Source organism: Sorex araneus, chromosome 3, assembly GCF_027595985.1.
Source record: "Sorex araneus isolate mSorAra2 chromosome 3, mSorAra2.pri, whole genome shotgun sequence".
In the NCBI taxonomy this organism is placed as follows: Eukaryota; Metazoa; Chordata; class Mammalia; order Eulipotyphla; family Soricidae; genus Sorex; species Sorex araneus.
This window is the reverse complement of record NC_073304.1, coordinates 114462311-114483801: the sequence shown is the minus strand read 5'-3', so window position 1 is coordinate 114483801 and position 21491 is coordinate 114462311. Positions and strand designations below refer to the sequence as shown.

The following is a 21491-nucleotide window of genomic DNA, read 5'->3' as shown; positions in this document are numbered from 1 at the left end:
GCCTTAACTTTAATGGCACTTTGCCTTTCGTTTATAATTGCTCTAAAATTGTCATTTTCCATGTCATAGCTGCCATTTTTTATATTTGCTAGTTTTCATGGTGTAGATTTTTATTTTTAGCATTTTTCGTTCATCAGGGATGAGAACTCTCCCCCTTCCCACCCTCCACACTCCCTCAACCGAAGCCTGCCTGGTTTGATGTGACAGTGGCGGGATGTTCTGAGTCCAACAGAACAAAACACTGTTTGCCATGCTGACACAGGAGCAAGCTCAGCTGCCTCAGGACAGCCTGCGGATATTCTGCCATGGTGTTAGCAGTTTAAACAGCTCTTGAGTGAAGTTTAAGGAATAGAACTGCAGAGGAGTCGTTTGTTTATGTAACTGATAGCACACGGTACTGAGTTAGCTCACACTGACCGAGAGCTTGGTCTTCTTGGTAGGATACTGTAAGTGCTCAACACCTAATGAAAGTACAGTTAAATCGGGCCCACCTTCCAGACAATTATATGCTTTATTTGTATCCACATGTCCCTCTCTGAGAGCCCGGCAAGCTACCAAGAGTATCCTGCCTGGGCAGAGCCTGGCAAGCTACCCGTGGCAGATTTGATATGCCAAAAACAGTAAGTTTCACAATGAAGACGTTACTGGTGCCCGCTCGAGCAAATCGATGAACAATGGGAGGACAGTGCTACAGTGCTAATTTGTATCCACATAAGTTCAGTTACTGCTGGCAAAAAGAGGTCAGCTCTCTGATAACAGAGAAGAGAATACAGAAACATTTTTCTACTATCTAGTTCCCAAATCTTATCACCCCAATGCATTTATATAGGTGTATATGTATATATATATGTGATCTCTCATCCATCTATATACAGATACATGTGTGAAAGTCTTAGTACACATATGAATATGTTCATACACATAGATACACATATAAACAGATCAGAAATCCACTCAGTGTCAGAGTGGTAGTACAGCAAGGCACTTGCTTGCATGTAGCCGACCTGGGTTCAATACCCCTCATGCCATATGCTCCCCCAAGCCTGCCAGGAGTGATTCCTGAGTGTAGAATGAGGATTAACCTTTAAGCACTACTGAGTGTGGCCCCCAACCAAAATAAAAATAAATAAGTAAATTGACTCATTTGTAGTTGTAATTAATCTTAAATAACTGTCTCTTTAGTGGAAGATTTCCATTTATGTTTGCCCTTACCTTAAACATTGTGGGGTTGTTAACATAGTTCCCAATAGCAGTTGGACCCAACTACTCCCAGCGAGTGGGAAAGCATGCAAGGGTTTCTGGTCAACTGGGACTCAAAGCTTTAAGTTCTAATCTATAGCTCCATGCTGCATGTTCATGCATCCTTGTCTTTGTCACGCAATACTAACACTCTCTGCACAGGCAAACCCCTGTGGGCATTTCGGGGCAGTGGTCAAAGCAAAGGCACCCCGAGTATAAAATGCTCACACTGGAGTATCTCCTGGGATACTGGATGATTCAGCAGTAGGGGTCCATCCCAGGATCAACCTGCTCAGGAGTTGTAAGACTTCGCAGATTTCAGGTACACTTGCAAAGGGCAGGGCGGGGAGTTCTCTGCCCTCTTTACATGGTTATGATACAAATATTTCTTTATTTTTTCAGATTACATACACTCTGACAACTTCATGAGACCTTATTTTCTAATACTGTGACAAACCTATCAAGCTGTGTATATTAGAACTCATTAACTCTTAGATGGTGTCTTTATTTCTCCTCACTATTGTTTATCTTTGTACCATTCTTTCATCATTGAGGGTTCACTATTGTTGATGTCAGTTTGGGGAAAACCAAGGGCTCAGGGGAAAAAAAATGGACATTATATGTTCATCCTTCTGACTGACTCAGAGGCTAAATTAATGGTCAGAATACCAAGGATACTACCAAACTATCAAACCGCAGGTATTGTAATGCAGGCTCACAAAATAGAATCTGGAAGCTGGTAAAGGCAGGTCAAGTAGTGCCTAGTGGGGTGAATGTAATAGGCCAGCAGAATGTAACAGGTCATGGATACCTAACGGGAGTACTGGTTCAACATTTACAAATTTCTCCTTCATGGGTATCTGAGAATACTACATGACCTTAATCAAAAGAAGCTAAAAACCCACTTATTATGTAATTGTTATTTTTTGTAAGGGAAAATGTTATATCTATGCTTTAATTAAAACATGTAAGTTAACAAAGCCCATTTAAAATCAAATATTTAAGCAAATGAGTCTGTCAATGACATGATTACCCCTGCCAGGTGCTATTTTAAGATTTCCAATATAGTAAATGTACTATTAGAACCATAATATCTATCAAAGCCTATGGCAGTATTTTGCAGTGACTCTCTTTTTTTCTAAAATGAATACACAATGATATGGTAATAGATGGAAAAAATAACCAGAGGTTCCTCTTTACGAATCAACCTAGTAAAGGGCTTATCATACCAGCAAACACACAGACACCAATGGCATCATAAAGAGGCTGGTAGTTATGGGGGAAAAAAACACATACCTTAAGCAAGATTGAAGTGTCTAATTCCTGACTTAGAACTTGACCAGGTTCTAACCTAATGGCCTTCAGTTATCCTTTGACAAACCACACCAAAGATAGTCTTACTTAATGCCAAATCTTCTCTTCTGAGTTTTCAATGTTAGGCTCATAGTTTCCTCCTAAGAAAGTCTTATGTTTGCCATAGTGGTTATAACAAGCCTCCACACTCATTCATGTTCCTGAAAGGTATGGAATCAATGATCCTTCTCAGACATTATTCATTTACGCATCACATAGTTACCATTCCTTAGCGAGTTACTGCCCACTTGAAAGTTTAAAAGAAAAACATGCACACAGGGCCTTCATCTTTCTTCTTCATTTCTGAATTTGTACAAATGGAGACTAGTGCTTTGCATTTAGTAAGTGCCCAATTAATGCACTGATCCATCATGGCAAAGACATAGAGCTCATCATGTGACAAGCATTCAAACAAACCACATAAAAACCAGGGCTGGTGCTTGGTTTGCACGTGGCCAACTGGGATTTAATCCCTGACACCAACTATGGTCCCCCTGCCCCACCAAGAGTGATCCCTAAGCAAAAATCCAGGAATAAGCACTGACCACTGCCAGATGTGGCTCAAAAACCTAATTAAAGAAATGAAATTAAAAATAAAACTTTGATTCAGAGTTCTTTGCCCCTTCACCTATACCCAGACAGTTAGCAGGAAAGCAAAGATCTAATTCACATACTTGTGGCTGTACCAGAAACTAAAGAGAGCAGAGGGATGAGGGAACTACTGGGATACAGGCCTAGAGAGGCCCAGCAACAAGTGACAGAGCTGCAGGCCCCAACAGGGGACACAGATCACAGGGTTCCAGATGCAGATTCCAAACTAGGAGAGTGCTTACTGAGTAGAGTATGGTGTAGGAACAGGACCAGATCATGAAACACTGAAGGTGAGGTAAGCAGGCAGCAAGGGACAGAATGAGAGAAGTCATACATGGGTCAAAGAAGAACCCTGGATATCGGCAAAGGACCTGGGCCCATCTGCTTGAACTGTACAATAAACTTTAACATCTTAGGATAAGTAAATAAATAAAACTTCAAAATAAAAATTTAACTCATTTTATCACTAAACTCCTATAGGGTAAAAACTATTATTATAGCCACTGAATTTTTTATTATTTTAAATATGGAAAATCAAGACACAGAGAAATTAAGGAAACACATTGAAAGGCAGTGCAATCATCATGCCTTGCCATCTTTTTTCTAGGGAAGTCCCAGGTAGAATTCACCTGGGGCTGAGGGAAGGGGAAAGGGTGGATGCAGAGAGAAGAAATCAAGACTCAAGCCAGTTTCAGTTCTAAATACTAAGAGGCTTTCTCTCTTTCTCTTTCTCTACATATATATATATGTATATATATATACATGTATATCTATGCATATATATCTGTGTGTAGCAAGTTGGTACATTCTTCTAAAAAATACATCTCTTAGTTGTCATCTCAAATATAATTAGCTCCTCTTTTCATGTGTTTCTGCTGTTGATTTGCAGGATAAAGTCAGGAGGCCATGTCTGTAACATCCCTTTCTTTTCCAAGGATGCCTATGATGAATCAAAACATTATTCTTTTAACAAATGAAGCATTTAGCAACAAGAGTTGAGTTATGAAGGAAAACATTCAGGGAATGTTTAGACACATGATTAAATGGCAATTTTAGGAGAAGCGCCAGCAAAAAAGAGATCATCGATATCGAGAGAGATGTGCATGTGGACGTGGGGAAGTTACTTGTGAGACAATGCCTGAAGGGGATGCCTACCTCTGGCTACTGCTCTTTTATTTATATTCCGGCCAACCCTTTCACTCCTTTAGATATTGCCTTGTTACCTGACTAATCTATTCCTCCTGACCACCCCCCCTATCCCCAATGTAAGGTATAGATAAAATGCAAAGAAATCACAGGCAACATTTTACAGAAAGATCTATATTTAGTTGTACCTGTTGAACCAAACCTCATATTTAAACTTGTTCATTATAGACTATAACATCAAGGCTTCAGATCACTGTAGAGGCACTCCGATTAATGACTTGAGAAATCACTGTCAGTGGTATTTGTTTCAACACAAACCAGATTGACTCATTTTATTGTCCAAAAGATCAGATGACATAGAAAAGTGCCTTTCACACTATCTGACTTGGCAGCATAAACTAGAGAGATAATTTAAAAGTCTGCAGTACATGGCTGGCGAAATATAAGCCCTTAATTCCATTCCTAGTCCCCTTGGCACCACGATCACTGCTTAGTATAGCTCTGGTGGTCCTAAACACCAATGAACTAACTTGAGGATCGAGTTGAGACATGTTGGAAGAGTATCATCAGGAATAGTCCCCAAGTACCCTAAGTAGTTCCTGAGTATGTCCCAACCCCAATAAAGTATTGGTGATAGTGATAATTATGAAGAGAGTTGTTAGCTCCTGATACCCCTTTCTCAAAGGTTAGAATACAGAAGAAATGTCGTCCTCAGGTTATCCATGCCTTAGTCAATGTCTATCAAACATTTTAGCTTGTATTTCAACCACAACCAAACCACTTTGATTTGTTATCTAGATTTCTGAGAACTGATCCCCAGGGATTTTATAGACTGACAGCTGTGTAATTCATATCCAGATGTGCATTCCCCTGGCCCCCCACTCTTTGGTTACCATGTGCCTCCTACTGAGTGGAGGTAAAGTTCTGTGGTGTTCAAACCAATATTCTTTGCAGCCAGGACTGGCTTCATGTGTGTGTTGCCAAGATCACTTAGGGTCCATGTTCTGAAGAGATTTACAGTAATCCCACTGCCACCATTTTGAAATTCCTAATAATATGTGGGGAAAGGCTCCAGCTCCTCTTTGGAATATTATTGACAATCTGACAGGTACAAATATGAAAAATATTATGGATTTGGATTTAACAAAATCTTAAATGTATTTATTAGAATAAGTATTTGTAATTCTAAAGCAAACAAAATTAAAACTTGCCATAAACAATTTAATCATGCCTCAGTGCAAACAGCCTTCTAAAATCTCTCTAATTAGGATCAGAAGGAAAATGAAATTTCCAAAGTGATTAATTACAGAAATATGTTTGAAATTGAATTTGGAAACTAGGAGGAATACTCCAGAGGATATGGTAATGTAATGAGCACATCCTGTAGTCTGCATCACACATTGACATCAGTGCTTCCATTTTTTGTTAATTAAACCACATTTCAGTGTGAACCACCGATGGTACACATTGGTGTCAATGGTTAAAAGGTTTGAACTAAATCCCGAATCCTGAGCAGTAGAAAGGTTAGGTTTACGTCAGGACATCAGGAAAGTACCAAGGAAACTGAGAGTGGTTTTCTTTCAGGTCTGTCTCTTGTGCTAGGCATGGAAAGCAGTGGAATGGCATGAGGGTCAGACAGCCTGAATTCAAATGAATGTTGCTTCATAATTACTTTAAAATCCAGAATTCTGACTTTTAAACTAAGATATGCTTACAGCTGGATGACATTCAAGAATATGGAATCATCTAAATAAGACATAGAAAGTTCGTCTTTGTGCCGCCACGCGAGATTGACCCCAGAGGCAACTGTACCACTTTGGACACGAGCAGCGCCCCCAAAATGCCTCCAAACAGTGTGCTCGGAGCTACTGGCCCAGGCGTTGCCAGCGAGTGATGCAATTACCAAAAGAATTTTCCCTGGACTTCATATAGAAATCCAAAAACGCGCGGCTGCTATCGCGCGACCTAATATCTCTTGATTCTCAGCAACGTGTAAATGTTCCTTTTTAGCAGGACTTACTGTGGAGGGAAACTCCAAACAATAGTACTGAGTTTTTTGTTGAAGGGTAAAAGATTGTAGCGATAGAATTTTAGGTAGAATTTTCCCTGGACTTTATATAGAAACACAAAACTGCGTGGCCACGGCAGCCTAATGTCATCTAATCATCAGCAATATGAAATGGTTCCTTTGTAAGGGGTTGGACTTTGGGGGGACCATAATAGGGTTAAAGTTTGTAGTGACGTGTAATTTCTGGCTGTACTTTCCCTGGACTTTATACAGAAATTCAAAGCTGCAAGGCCGCTGCCATGGCCGCACGACCTAATGTCATTTAATCATAACCAATATGAAATGGTTCCTTTTTAACTGGTCGGACTTTGGTGGGAAATCCTAACAAGAATAGTAAGTCTTTTGCTGAAATATTGAAGGCAATCAAAGTGGTAGCCATCTCTATAGACTGAACTAAGCCATATCCCCACGCCGGCTGAGAAGAAATATCCTTCTTTCTCGGAAAGAAACGCGGCGTGGCGTTAACCATAGTATGATGTCCATTAAGCTGACACGGACCTGGTGGTGTGGGAATGGGATACAAGGGAATAAATTATTATGTACTTGGAACAGCGGGACGCTGGTGGAACCTCGAGCTGGGGCCGATATCAGCGTATTACTTTTGGTTCCAGAAACTGCTGGCAGACATTCTACAAGACTATCAACTAAGCCAGAGCCCCACGCCGGCTGATGACGGGAAATAACCATCTTTTTCGTTTTTTGTTTTTTATTTCCCTTTGTCAGGCAGCGTGGTGATTACTAAACAGGCGTGAACTCGGTGGCGCGGGACGAGGGGGGGAAAAAGTAGAAAAGTTATGTAACAAACAGCGGGACTTAATATCTCTACATTCTCAGCAATGGAGAGCTATCAAATGCTTCCTTGACAGTAGGACTGTCTTCTCTTTTTTGGGGGGAAACCCTAGCAACAATAGTGAGTTATGTGTCGAAACATGGAATGATGGAAAGATAAAGCGTAAACAAAGTGAAATTTATCACTTTCAAGGGCGGGGACTGGGGAGGCGGGAGGGGGCGGGAGGTATAATGGGGTGGTTGGTGATGGAATATGGGCACTGGTGAAGGGAAGGGTGTTTGAGTACTGTATAACTGACATAATCCTGAGAGAACTATGTAACCCTCCACATGGTGATTCAATAAAATTTATAAAAAAAAAAAAGAAAGTTCTGTGATTTCTTTGTGTTTCACAAATAGAGGTCCTTTGGGATTACCTTTAATGAATAGACAAAAAGAATGGATAATTAGAATATCAGTTGTTTACTACATTTAAGAGAAGGACCTAGTTAAGCAATCTAAAAAAATGTATGCATATAAAAACTCTCTGAACTATATAAATAGTTTAAAGAGAAACTATTTCAAGGATTCACCAAAAGTTAGCTTCTTTTCAGCTTATGACTATATTTTTACAAATTGTGAATTTGAGAATTTACAATGATGAAGTTTTTCTACCTAATAAGTAAAGGCTCAGTGGGAGCTTTTCACAATCTGCAGGTTATGATTCATTTTAATGTCTGCTTTTGCCTTTTGCAATTCAAGATGGTAATATTAAACTTGGAACCTATTGTTTATCATATTTCTTAATTTTGAAAATGAAAAAAATGGTTTGGTCATAAAAAAAAGCTATTGGTCCCTTAGGCAGCCATCTCTCTGACCCTTTCCTCTCCTTGTCATCACCCCATCTCTTCCTGGACAGTGCAGAAATGCCAGGCCTTGCCCCCTGCTCTGGCCTCTTTCAGAACATCCAACACAGCAACCTATAAGTTGACTGTGATACTTCGTCTAGTCCACATCTGCTCATATTCAATCTATTTTTAAGCCCAATCAATTTTGCTGATAAATATCTTTAGAATCCACCTAGTCCCTTCAGCACTATTAGACCCAGGGCAGATGTGTCTTACTCAGGCTTCTCACTGCCAGCTGGCCTCCCTGATCCACCCTCCACACAGCAATCAATGGAAGGCCCTTCAAACAGAAACTGATCACACCGTGCATCATCTTGAAGCCCTTCAATATTTCCTCATTCTTTTTTAAGAAACAGACAAAACAAACAAACTGATAACATGAAAATGGGTTATCTGGCCTTGTGGATCCAATCTGGCCTGTCTGTTCCTTCCCCCTTCTCACTAGCCACTGAGGATTTTTTGCCTACCTTGAGACTGTGAGATTCTCTTAATCACATGCATTGGCATCTGCTTTCCTTCCTTGAGAGATACCCTCTTCCCACAAAAAAATCTCTCTTGTTGGTTCAGACCTTAGCATAAAATATATTATTTCCATGGAGACTCTTTTTCTCACTCCAAGACCAGCTCACATGCTCCCCAAAAGATTTATTTATAGTCCTTTGTCTCTTCATCCCTCCCAATCTAAAGAATATTTAATTAGATGTTTGTCTGGGATTGTTTAACTGATTGTTTATCTAGAAGGGAGTTTCTAGACGCAGGTGTTGCTTTCCACTGGAGCTCAACCTCCAGTCCCATGCACTGAAGTCTGATGTCATGGGCACTTCATTTATATACATCCTCCCTCCATACTCACCGCACTCATAAGTGAGTCCAGAACGCTGACGGCAAAGGCTGTCCCACATGCAAAGGGCTGTGTGAGGTACAGTTCTGTGTCAGGATCATCATCATCATCTTGGTCCAAAAACTGAACATTAGTATCATTCACTAGAAAAAGCAAAGAATAAGAATTAGCTCACAGGGCAACCAGTACTGGTAGCAGAGAGAGGCAGAGAGAAAGGGTGGGGGAGAAGGGGGGAAGAGAGAGGGAGAGGGAGAGAGGGGAGAGGGAGGGAAGGAGAGGGAGAGAAAGAAGGAGAGAGAGAGGGAGATAGAGAGGGAGAGAGAGAGCAGAGATACTGGTTCCAAAAAAGTCATTGAAAAGGAAAGAAAGCATGAAAGAAGCTGGAAATGGATCTTGGTCAGTGAGACTCAATGGACTGAGCCCATGTGATCTTTCAAGCTTCAGAAGTCTCCAGAACAATGAGTTCAAGCCTGATGACAAACTGCTGGAGGACAAGTACAAGTACACAGTGCTGGTTAGTCCTTTGGTATAGTTTTAGAATCATGACCAAAAAACACCCAGAGGTGCTTTTGGTAGCCAAGTCCTTTGAGAAACAGACATGTTTCGATGATGAGCAGCCATGAGTAGCCATGCTGGGATCATGAGTTTAGCCAACAGAAAAAAGAAAGCAACTTATTGAGATGAAGAGCAAGAGAGTGGGAGCAGTGTGGAGGTATACAGCAAGAACTTCACCTACAGACACAACTCACAACTTGCCAAGGGGTCCGTGTGGGTGATGCAGGTGGGTATGTCCAGACCCACACCTGCCAGACACCTGGGTGTGGTGATCCCTGGCTGTCTCCAGCTGCTTGTTGGCAGAAATTTGCTCTGCATTCCAAGTTGCATGGGGACACCCACATTCTCCTTTTCCCCTTCTAAACAGCTCAATCTTTGATGCACTCAAGCAAATGCAGCATTTGATGCCGTCTTTCATTTCCATGGGAGGATTCCTCAAGGACTCCTCCAGCACACACGTGCAGACTGATTAGCTGTGTCACAGAGATGTCTTTAACTTATTAAAAATTAAATGACAAATTAATTTTCATTCCCATCTCGGCTTCAGAAATTATCAGTCTTACAGAGCACAAAAATGGAGGTGGGGGAAGCTGTGTGGGGAGAGGAGGTAAGAGCTTGTGATTTCTGGAATAATTATCGAGCTTGTGGGAAAAGAGATGAGGTTTTCTTTTCTCCTGATTCCTTTGTACCAGCAGCTAATTTGCTATCCTAGAGTTATTGCTTCAACTTTTCCCCCCTGGAAGTAACTTTTTAGATAACTTTTTCTTTTTTAAAAAAATTTTTGTTTATTGTATGAGGTAGAATAAATGATAATAGGTTAAAAGACTAGGTGTGGTATTAATTTTAAGTGATACTATGTTGCTTCCTTATTGACAGATTCTTGAGGGAAAATATTTATTTGCTCTGCTCTCCCAATGTTGATCACGCCTTAGTCCCCATTTTCTTAGCAGCATTGAACAACATACAATGGGCAAAGTATGAGATCTGACAACCAGGCACTGAATCCATGTTCCATCAGTGGGGAAAATCATTTCATCATTCTGTATTTCTTTTCCCTATCTAAAATAAGGAAACCATAGGATGTCAGGTTCTTTAAAGTCAGATGGGGGACAGATATTGGAAATCCTGCTGTCCTCCTTATCTGTGGAATATAGAATAACAAGATCATGGAAGAGAAGATATCAAAGCCGAGCAAACCATTAACCTTACATTCCAGGAATGAAAAAATCAAAGAAGGGGAAAGTGGAAGAAGTGGAAGGAGGAAGTCAGAAGGGGTGGCCTGGAGGTAAAACATGGGCCAATAAACTTGCCCTGGACAAGTTTAGTTGTGTAGAGGCAAGCTATGCATCAAAGCCTCCAGACCAACACTACTATAAGAACGGGAGCAAATCTACAATAATTAAACCTAAAAATTGAGTTTTTTAAGGAGGTGGGCTTGGCATGGGGGGGCCCTGGGGACATTGATGGATTGATGGAAGGATGCTGACCTGGAGGGTGTGACTGGAACTGAAGCACTATATGCATGAAATTCAATTATTAACAGCTTTGTGATTGACACTGCCTAAATACAAAATAAAAACAATAAATAAAAATAAAATTAAAACATGAAGCTGTTTTCTATGAGTTTGTGCTTGGTAAGCTTGAGCTGTACACTGGTGATTGAGTTCCTCTCATCATTGTCCTTCTTACACTAAACACTTCATCTGCCCTCGGCATTATTAACTCCCCAAGCTGTCCATTGGCTTGCAGAGGTCAGAAGATCCTGCTTAGGTTTTTAGTAAATTGTCTGAGAGTACCTAGTCTCAGAAAGAGAGCAGCTGAAATGATCCAAGCCTAATTCATAGTTTGTTGGTGTTCATACAAGTGAGAGTCAGGTCAAAAGGTTCAAAACAAACTTGCTTCTCATGGGACACCTAGGAGCCTTTGACCAGCAACATCGATTTAGACTTCCCAGAAGATGAGAGCCTACTGCATAGTTTTAAAAACTTGTTCCTCCATGGCACCCCTGTGTTTCTTCAAAGGCATTTCTAGACTGGTGTCATATGGAGCGCACCTCAGAACATGGACGTGAGTAGTAAATACTTGTGTCTGCAAGGAGATGAAACAATGAGAAAGAACTATGTCACCAATGGTAGTCTGACTCCTAGAAAAAAGAGGGCCTCAGCCACAAGTGAAGGGTGATGTGAAGACAGGAAAATTTCTCTGAACTCATGGAAGAAATGGGGAGAGACTACGTTAATTCACGAGATTCAATTAGACTGACCCAATGCCTGAAAGGCTGCCTGCCATATAGGCCCCAAGCTTTTCTTTTTCTTTCATTAATCATAAGCCAGGATAATTCTAGTTGGTTGGCAGCAAATGAATTACAGGACCAGAAGAAGGAAAACTCACAACTTCTTCCAGTAATGAACTTGAGGAGTTGCTGAATGTTTCTGGGTTGGAGCTGCTTGGATGAATTTTCTAAGCAGAGATCAGAATCTATCCCAAAGTTCTGAGATGAGCAATTCAGAGACTCCTGCTTTTTAACCAACATCTCTAACCATGAAAAAGACACCTTTTCTGCTGCTGGAGATGGAGAATAATGCAATGCTCCTCAGCTCAAGTGAATTTGTCCTGATATAATGCAGTGTTGCACGGTGGACAATTTATCCCTTAGTTTATAGACACCTTATGTGCAAGAACAGTGTTAAAAGCCTGCTCTCTTATTTTGAAATATATTCGGGGGCCACAAAAATGGCATGTTAGTTTTGTTTGTGAGTCATCTAAAGGCAGCTACTCCCCACCCCCCTCTGGCCACCCCTCCACAGAGCAGCACTTTTGCCGTCTCTATTTAGAAGATCAATCCCTAGTTCTCAGACCTGCTACTGATGGGCGTCTTTCATGGAGTTATTAACCAAGTCATGGGAAATAGTGGGAGGGCTTGACAGATGCCCTGATCACAGGAGGGAGCCCTTCGTCTTCCTGACGAACCTACTCTGAATCGCACAAAGGGGTTCTGGGCCAGCAGAGCGAAGGTCAGAGTGCTGCTCTGCTAGCTCACCCACTTTGTACCCTTCCTCAAATCTGGCCTTAGTAAGATGATCCCCTAGGAGCTAGCTGCTTTAAACGCTTCAGAACTACAACTTCTGAGAAAGGACCTGGTGGGGATAGATGGGCAAGGAGGGGAGAAAATAAAATAAACAGCTGGAGGGAAGGCACTATCTTAGGTTTCTTATCTTAAAATTTTTATATTTCTCCTTTGACTTCCTCTGAGAGCTGTGAAGACATGTCAGTCAAACTGACAGTGTGTTGGAAGAGGAATATAAGGGAGAAGGTGGGGTATAGGGGGACACATGGAAAGGGGAGAAAAACAGAAAAAAATGGCCTAGGCCAAAAAAAAATAGAATTAAAATAAAGATGCTTTAGAAACAACTGCCAGGTCAGATGTGTGTGATCAAAGGTTTACTGATGCTGGGGGGCTTGGGGGGGGGGGAATCATTAGGAAAGGTCAGAACAAGGCAGTCGATTCCAACCAGAGCCACAAATAAAAAGCATTCAAAGCAGTGCCATGGGGTAGCCTTTCTGTTACAGCCAGTGAAATAAAAACAAGCTGATGAGAGTTGGAAGCACCAACAACAGAACAAAAGGAGATACTTATGTGAAGAAAACAGTGCTTCTTACCCAGTTCAGTTATCATTAGAATGTGCGTCCCACTGTTTTTTTCCTGATTGACTGATACCAAAGGCAACTTGCCAGGCTTAGCTAATTGGATACAGCATTTAAGGATTGGGGGAGGGGAGTGGAGGAAAGTACAGAAAAAGAAAAGAGTAAGGAAATAACAGAGGAAACATTCTACAGTAAATGGACCCAGGAACACAGTATTAATCACATAGGGAGGAGAGCACTCAGTCATTTTTCAAATTCCCAAAAGTAGCAGAGAGCACCATGGCCAGGTTAGTTGCTTCACACAGGACACTGATCATGGTTCTCAAAACCCTATCATTTTCAGGACCAAAATGGCCTTCATGAAAATGCCTTTTGGCTGAGAAGTTTAAGTAGCATAGAACAAATGAGGAGTTACCACATAGTAGCCTTAGTTTTCAAAACATATTTGGCCAAAATTTGAAAATTCATCCCTCAGTGGAGAGCTGTGATTGTGGAAGTTGACGGCAGATGCTTTCAACATAATCACAGAAATAATCTATGAGCCATCACTTTCTTCTCCTCCTCCCCTCCCTAACCCATGCCCCAGCTTAAGCCTATCATCTCATAGTTCTTTGAAACAGAAACCAACATGAAGGGAACTGTCTATTCATCCCAGAAGAAAGGTCAGCTTTCCTTTTGACAGTCTGTCATATTCCCACCCAACCTCTCACCCACCTCCCCACAACAAAACCCACTGGAGTCTACTATGCTGAAAGACCGTAAAAAACAAGCAACCTCCTCATAAGTTTGGAAGAGAAGACAAAAAAGTAAATCCACCCAAAGCTAGCATTCGCCCCTACCTAGTTCTGTGATGATGGGGATGTTGACGCCAGTTGTGATGGATGGCTGGCGTAACATCCCATGCACTGGGCTGTTGTCTGGAGAGGATCTGTCCATTCCTGGAGGGGTGAACCCTGGTGGAAAGGAAAACAAGAGAAGAAAGATTAAATGTGGGAAATTTAGGAATTGGAAGTACTTAGTCATATGAAATTTAAAAAACAGTTTATGGATTCATTGCCATTGGCCCAGCTTTACAGATTCACAACTAAATACCTGAAGAGATGCAAGCCAAATCACTAAAATGTACAGGTACATGAGTCTCCCAACTGAAAACTCTGGGGCACCCTCAGGAGGGGGATGGGCTTGAGTCCCCAGCCTGCTGAAGCCCTGGCAGTCCTGCCTATACCATAGAACTGTCACTATGCCAACAGCCCAACTCCATGGCTTCACAACTTATCTCTGCAGAGATCCCAAACAGATGAAAATTCTAGGTACACCGGTTTTCAGGCTGAAAACTCAGGTGTTCTTAGAGTGGGGGATGAGCAGCATCCCCTGAACACCTATATAAAGCTTGCAGAATCCCCAACAGCCACACCCACATCCCACAGCTACTGCCATGAAAACTCATCCACTGTCCCAGGTCTATAGATCCTGGAGTTCCTAGAACATATGCAGCTGCATGACAACTCCAAATTCCACAATACTGGCATCCCGGTAGGAGAACACCAAATTAGAGGGGAAAGCAACATTGTATCCAGCTAATTTCAACAAACAAAAACAATAAAACAGAAGGTTGACCTAGCAATGAATAGCTTTGTAAACGCTCAGACAAGAACTTAATGACACCATGGTGTGACATAACAGTTTTCACAAATTTTCTTTCACTGAAGTAATCTTTGATAATTATATTAACCAATTAGTCATAAATAGCAATATAAGATAAATTATTTTGTCCCTGCTGAGGGGGCAGGCTTGAGGGGATGGTTGGAAAAATGGGGACCAATGGTGGAAGGAAGGTCACACTGGTGTTTGGATATTGAATGCCTGTAACAACTGTATTATGATGAATTTTGAAAACCAAGATGTTTAAATAAAGTTAAAAAGTAGTTATACATTATTTACAGATCAACAATTAGTGCTCCCAGGACAGATTCAAATGCATTGCTAGCATGCAACAAAGAGAACACCATTGCAAAATATTCTAACCCTCTTTGATAGTTTCTAACAATCAATCTTTAAAATCAGTTATTGATATTGCTCACAGATTTTGGTTGCCTCTCCCTCCAGACACATCAAAGAACTGTAGAAACATGAACAGAGCAGAGAATATCATTACTTCTTGTGCAAGTATTTGACTTGCCACCTTTCCCAGCCTGTGGCAACCATAGGAGCACAGGTTACTATGGAGATGAACGCTGGGCAGCAGTTCTGGACTCTAGCCCAGACCCACAAAGCATTTTGAGTGAGTGAAAAATCAATCTATGTTGCTTTAAGTCACTGAGATTTGTTTTGTTATTGTTGCTGCTATTTTTGTCACCACAACATAATCTAACCTATCTCAACTGTTATCATAAACCAATTGATTGCCTATCCTCTTCCCGATGAATGAGTAGCAAGTCTGTTTTTTTTGGTTTTGTTTTTGTTTTTACATAGTTTTGGCCCCCCAAAATTGTAAGAAAATATGCTTTGGAGCATTTTGGAAGTGAGGTTTGTTCTTAAAAATAATCACACAAAGAGAGATTCAAGTGTAACCCATGGTATTGTTTTTGTACCTGTACTGACTTGAAGTAGTAGCAGCCCTTTTACAGGATGGAAACCAGCCAGTAGAATGATACTGACTGAACTGAACAACAAAAAGACTGAATGATGGGAAGAACTCCGTACCTCTTAAATTAATAAGCTGTGGGATCCAAATCAGGATTTCTTCCATCAAATTTTTTTTTAGTCTTTCATGATTTTTAATGTATAAAATATTATTTTAGGGGCTAGAGAGATACCTCAGAGGGTAGGACTTTGTTCTGCATGTGGCCAATCTGGGTTTAATTCCTGGCACCCCATATGGTCCCCTGAGCATGCACCCAGAAATAAACCCTGAGCAACACTGGTTGTAGCAAAAAATATTATTTTATACATTAATGTCACATACATGTGATTATAGTATATGGGTCATTATATGTATGTGTGACTTCCTATAGCTAAATAAACCATACTTGAGTTGTATGCTTTTACTTGAGGTGTATGCTTTAACTCCAATACTTGAATATTGGAGATTGCAATAGCCTTTAGTCCATTACAAATATTTCTTTTAAACTGAGTCGAGGAGATCTTTTTTCTTGCAGTTGAAATCATCCTGGGTGCTAGTGAACCCTTAAATTTCTCAGCGAGCCCAGCACAGACCTCATAAGGTAGATGGGGGCATGGTACATCGGAAAGCAGAATGCTCAGCTTTTGACTACCACTGGCTTATTTTTTTTTGGTTCTCATATGAAAATACCACAGGGATCATTAGAATGAGCTTGACCCAATCATAACTTTAAGTTCAGTGAGGCTAAGCAGCCATCCCAGCCAAGGAGAATGACTAGCCCTTTAAAGATGTGCATAGAGACGTATAGACATGAGTCATTTAGACCTCATACACGCATTAATTTTACCAAGTGGTGCACAATGCAAGCTGAAACCTAAAGTCCATTCTCAATGCAATTCTTCCTCCACTTCGGCGAACAAGCAGAGAAACATGCACATTCACTTTGGTGCCTCCTCTTTGCTCCTAGTGGACAGAAGGCTATGTGGACTGCTCAACTGACGTAGAGTCTCTAGCTGAGTTTCTGTGGACAAAATTCCAAATTGTGTAATCAGATTTCTGACTCACTCTCTGGTAATGAGAATGGGGTGAATTCTGTCATTATGTAACAGGTGAAGTTTTAGTTATCAGAATTGAACTGAAGGACACTCAATAATTGTCCTGAGTTTGGGGACAAAATTCATGAAATACCAGAAAAATATAAAAGGTTTTCCTATCTTCTCTGTTCATATTACATCCACTGGATACCCTGCTTGCAGAAATAAAAAGGAAATTGTATTTACTACTCTTTCCCTGATTGCACTTATTAGAATTCTTTTTGAATGACAGTGTAGTGTCCATCTTTATGTACTTCCAAATATATGTGTTTCAGCCAGCCTCAAAACTAAGAATATGCATTTTTAAACGTTAGCGGTTTTCCTTCTCTAGAATAGCAAAGAGGAAAACTAAACTGTTTTCATCAGAAGTTTCATTCAAAAGCATGAAAAACGGCAAGTGACAGCTGTGCAGATTCAGTGGATGTGACGTTTTTGAATTTCTTCAACTTGACAAGTAAACACCTTAAATCCGTAATGCTATATGCATAATACATGGCCTGTATTTTGACATCCATCATCAAATGCTGACTTGAGGAAATACGGGTTTGTACGTCAAGGAATAGCACCCATAAAATGGAGAAATGCAGGTCACACGGTATTAGGAAAACTGTATTTCATTATGGAACCTGCAACAAGCCAAAGCATCCTTTTATTTCATCTTATTTAAAGATTCCATTTTCACCTGTGAAAAGACTCGATTCTTTTGCATGAAACCTTCATTTACAAATGACACGCTTGCCTCACAGACCTCTTTCATTTTGCTTTCATATTCTGTTTTCCCCTTCAGTCCTCAAGCCTGGTTCCATTAGCAACTGACAAACTATGGTGGAACTTCAAAGACATCACCGGTTAAATTAAGGTCCTGTCCTCCCCTATGCATGACTCCATGGACAGAGTGCTTTTGTTGGCCAAAAGCCTTTAGTAATGATAATGTCTCCACTTATTTTGCTATTTAACTTTAAGGGGCCACACTCTGGGGTATTCGCCCAAGGGCCAAAGGGCTATATCCGGGGTCAAACTAGAGCTATCTCCAAAGCCCTTAACTACTTTTCCAACAGATTTTTTGATTTTTTTTTTTTTTGATCCACACCCAGCGGCATTCAGGACTCACTCCGGGCTTGTGCTCAGAGATTATTCCTGGCAGCTCTCGGGGGACCATATGGGACCATATGTGGTATCCAAGAATAAATGAGGGTTGGCTGCAGGTAAGGCAAGCACCTTAACCCCTAAAATAGCTCCTTGGCCGTCCCAGCCACAGATTTTTTTAAAGCAAAGGCCATTTATTTTATTTTCCTCTGTCATGTAGAGTTATGTTCAAGATGAACAGAATGTAAGAATCAGTCCAGTAAAGGGGATGACCCAGACTCCTCCCTAGGTAACCCTAGAAGCATCCATCTCTATTTGACGGACAAACTCAGATTTAAACACAGGTAAATAGTGTCCAGAATCTCCTAAACCCTGTCTAGTCCATAGACCAGAGCTGGGCCACAAGCATAGGAAGGAAAACCACTGGTTTAAAAATAGAAAAAAGTATTTTAGTGGCTAAGTCCAGAGGGTTTTCTGCCAGAGGTTGCATCATTGCTAGCTCGTACCTCTCTGCTACTTTATATTCCACATATGAGTGCAATCTTTCTGTGTCTGTCTCTTTCTTTCTGGCTCATTTCACTCAACATGATACTTTCCATGTTGATCCACTTATATGCAAATACAGAAATCTAGAACCTCGAGGCCGCTACTGTGGCCACATGACCTCATATCTCTTCATTCTCAGCAATGGAAAACAAATTATCAAATGCTTCCTTTCCAGCAGGTCCGACTCTGGGCGGGGAGGGGGAAACTCCAAACAATAATAGTGAGTATTTATGTTTGTATGTAATCAAAGTAAACAGAAAGTAAAGTGAAATTTATCAGCTATACAGGTGGGGTGGGGGGCTGGAGGGCAGGGGGGTGGGAGGGGAGGTTTACCGTGGTTCTTGGTGGTAGAATATATGCACTGGTGAAGGGATGGATGTTCAAGCATTATGTAACTGAGACTTAAGCCTGAAAATTTTGTAACTTTCCACATGGTGATTCAATAATTAATTAATTAATTAATTAATTAAAAAATAAAAAATGGGGAAAAGAAATGAACAGAAGTTTCCTCAAAAAAGAAATACAAATGGCCAAAAGGCACAGGAAAAAAATTCTCCACATTGATAGTCATCAGGGAGATGTAAATCAAAACAACAATGAGATATCATTTCACACCACAGAGACTGACACACATTCAAAAGAACAAAAACAACCAGTGCTGGAGTGGTTGTGGAGAAAAAGGGACGCTCTTTCACTAATGGTGGGAATGCTGACTGGTCCAGCCTTTTTGGAAAACAATATGGATAGTTCTTAAAAAACTAGAAATTGAGCTTCCATATAACCCTGCAATACCACTTCTGGGAATATATCCCGAGAATGCAAAAAAGCACAGTAGAAATGACATCTGTACCTATATATTCATTACAGCACTGTTCACAATAACCAAAATCTGGAAACAACCCAAGCGCCCTAGAACAGATGACTGGTTAAAGAAACTTTGATACATCTACACAATGGAACACTATGCAGCTATTAGGAGAGATAAAGTCATTAAATTTGCTTATAAATGGATAGACATGGAGAGTATCATGCTAAGTGAAATGAGTCAGAAAGAGAGGGACAGACGTAGAAAGACTGCACTCATTTGTGGAGTGCAGAATAACATAATATGAGGCTGACACCGAAGGACAGTAGATACAAAGGCCAGGAGGATTTTCCCATAGCTGGAAGCCTGCTTCATGAGTGGAGGGGTGAAGGCAGATGGAATAGAGAAGGGATCACTAAGAAAATGATGGCTGGAGGAATCGGAAAAGATGGGAGTTGTGAGCCAAAAGTAGATAACGGGCCAAACACGAAGATTTCTCAGTATCTGTGTTGCAAGCCATAATGCCCAAAAGTAGAGAGAGAGTATGGGAAATATTGTCTGCCATGGAGGCAGGGGGAGGGAGGGGGTATACCGGGGATATTGGTGGTGGGGAATGTGCACTGGCAGAGGGATGGGTGTTTGATCATTGTGTGATTGTAACCCAAACATGAAAGCTTGTAACTATCTCACAATGATTCAATAAAATTTTTAAAAACAGAAAAGAAAATAAATCAGTAAAAAGAAAGAAGAAGAAGAAAAATAAAACCACTGGTTTACCACCCTGGTTATAACTGTCAATCCATGCAGGACAGGTACAAGTTCGCAGGGTAAAAAAGACTGAAACGCTACTCTAAACCGCTCATCTTGGTGCTTCCAATCATTTGTCAGAGCTGTACAAGGGGATTTTTTATTGACCACCTCTTTTATTTCTCTGTAGGAAAGCTCCAAGTGGAGGCACTGTTAATATTCCCATTTTTGCTGAAAAGGGAAAGAGACACAGAGCATCCACCTAACTCCCTAGGCACATCCATTTGGTCTGGGGTCTGGGATGTGGTCAGATAGTTCGATCCAGTGCCCCTGGAGAACCTGCTCCAGGCTACCTCCTTCCCTGCATGCTTCTCCTTTCCATGTGTTGTGTGAGGCAGGCAAGTTTTAAGCCTGAGCCAGACTTACTCTTTTATTGTTTTCACTTTTAAACAATAGCAGATAACCACTGGGACCCATTGTAGTTATGCTTAACTTCCTTTGGTATGGTAGCATGTGCAACTCAGTACATATAATAAATGTTTTATTACAGTACTTTTCCATGGGGGAAACACAAAGCACTTTCTAAATCTTCCCTAGTTAAATCCCCAAGCCTTTACAGGGAGAGAGGGAGATGGAAATCTTTTTACATCACCTTCTCTAGAATAGATGGAGAAATGAAGGTAAGTGCCAACCCCACCCCCATAGATTTAACGTAAAGGAATTGGTTCAAATGGTGGGCCAAATTATCTTTTATTGTGTGCATATAAATGATGGTTAGAAATCCATATGCTATGTTAAACTAGGGAAATAAATTAGACCGAGTCATCTCAGTTTGCTGAGACAGGTATTCAATATGAAGTTGTAAAAGGGAAAGATCACCGTTAAAAATGATCTATAAAGACATGTTAAAATCAAGAGAAACATCTCATATTGCATCATCTAGAAGATGAATTAAATTTCCTGTTAATGTCAGGAACAAAAAAAATCCCAAAGCCAAATGTCAGTTGAAGTTGAGATCAATAAAAATATTTTGATAAGTAAATGCAACAATGCTATTTAACACATGATTGGCAACTGCTGAAACATAAATTATCCAAATTTCCCATTGCTGCTTATGGGAAAATTATGCAGATTAGAACTTGATTAGGCTTATATCATGAGACTCAATTTGGACTTTTAATCTATTAAGCTCCAATAAATGAGGCATCTGAATAGCTCCCCTGAGCAAGTACAGTAATAGCCACAGCAGTCATTTTTGCAGTATGTATTCCAACACATTCTTCAGTAGCTGAAATAAAGAATATTCCACGTATAGAAGCACAATTGCTTTCTCACTTGTGTGTGTTTGGGGGGGTGGTGGTAAATCTATGCACATAGGCTATATTTGGGAAATGGACTTTTGGAAAAGTTTTTCCAAAAACCCACTGGAGTGGTTAGATATGGTACTAGTGACCAGCGAAACCTCTCTTTAACCCA

The 21491-nt window shown here is 40.7% G+C and overlaps 1 protein-coding gene across 21 annotated transcripts in view; it reads right to left on the bottom strand.

Moving 5' to 3' along the window:
* KCNMA1 (potassium calcium-activated channel subfamily M alpha 1) overlaps positions 1–21491 on the bottom strand; it is a 767652-nt gene that overhangs the window by 35132 nt on the left and 711029 nt on the right. For 14 of the 21 annotated variants that reach the window (XM_055131433.1, XM_055131426.1, XM_055131427.1 and 11 more), the window contains 2 exons: positions 13954–14067; positions 8927–9057 (listed from right to left, as the gene is read on the bottom strand). In XM_055131433.1, coding sequence (XP_054987408.1) covers positions 8927–9057; positions 13954–14067 — 245 coding nt within the window. Of the gene's footprint in view, positions 1–8926; positions 9058–13129; positions 13211–13953; positions 14068–21491 lie in introns of all 21 variants that reach the window. The other 7 variants (XM_055131423.1, XM_055131435.1, XM_055131436.1 and 4 more) reach the window with 1 other exon arrangement.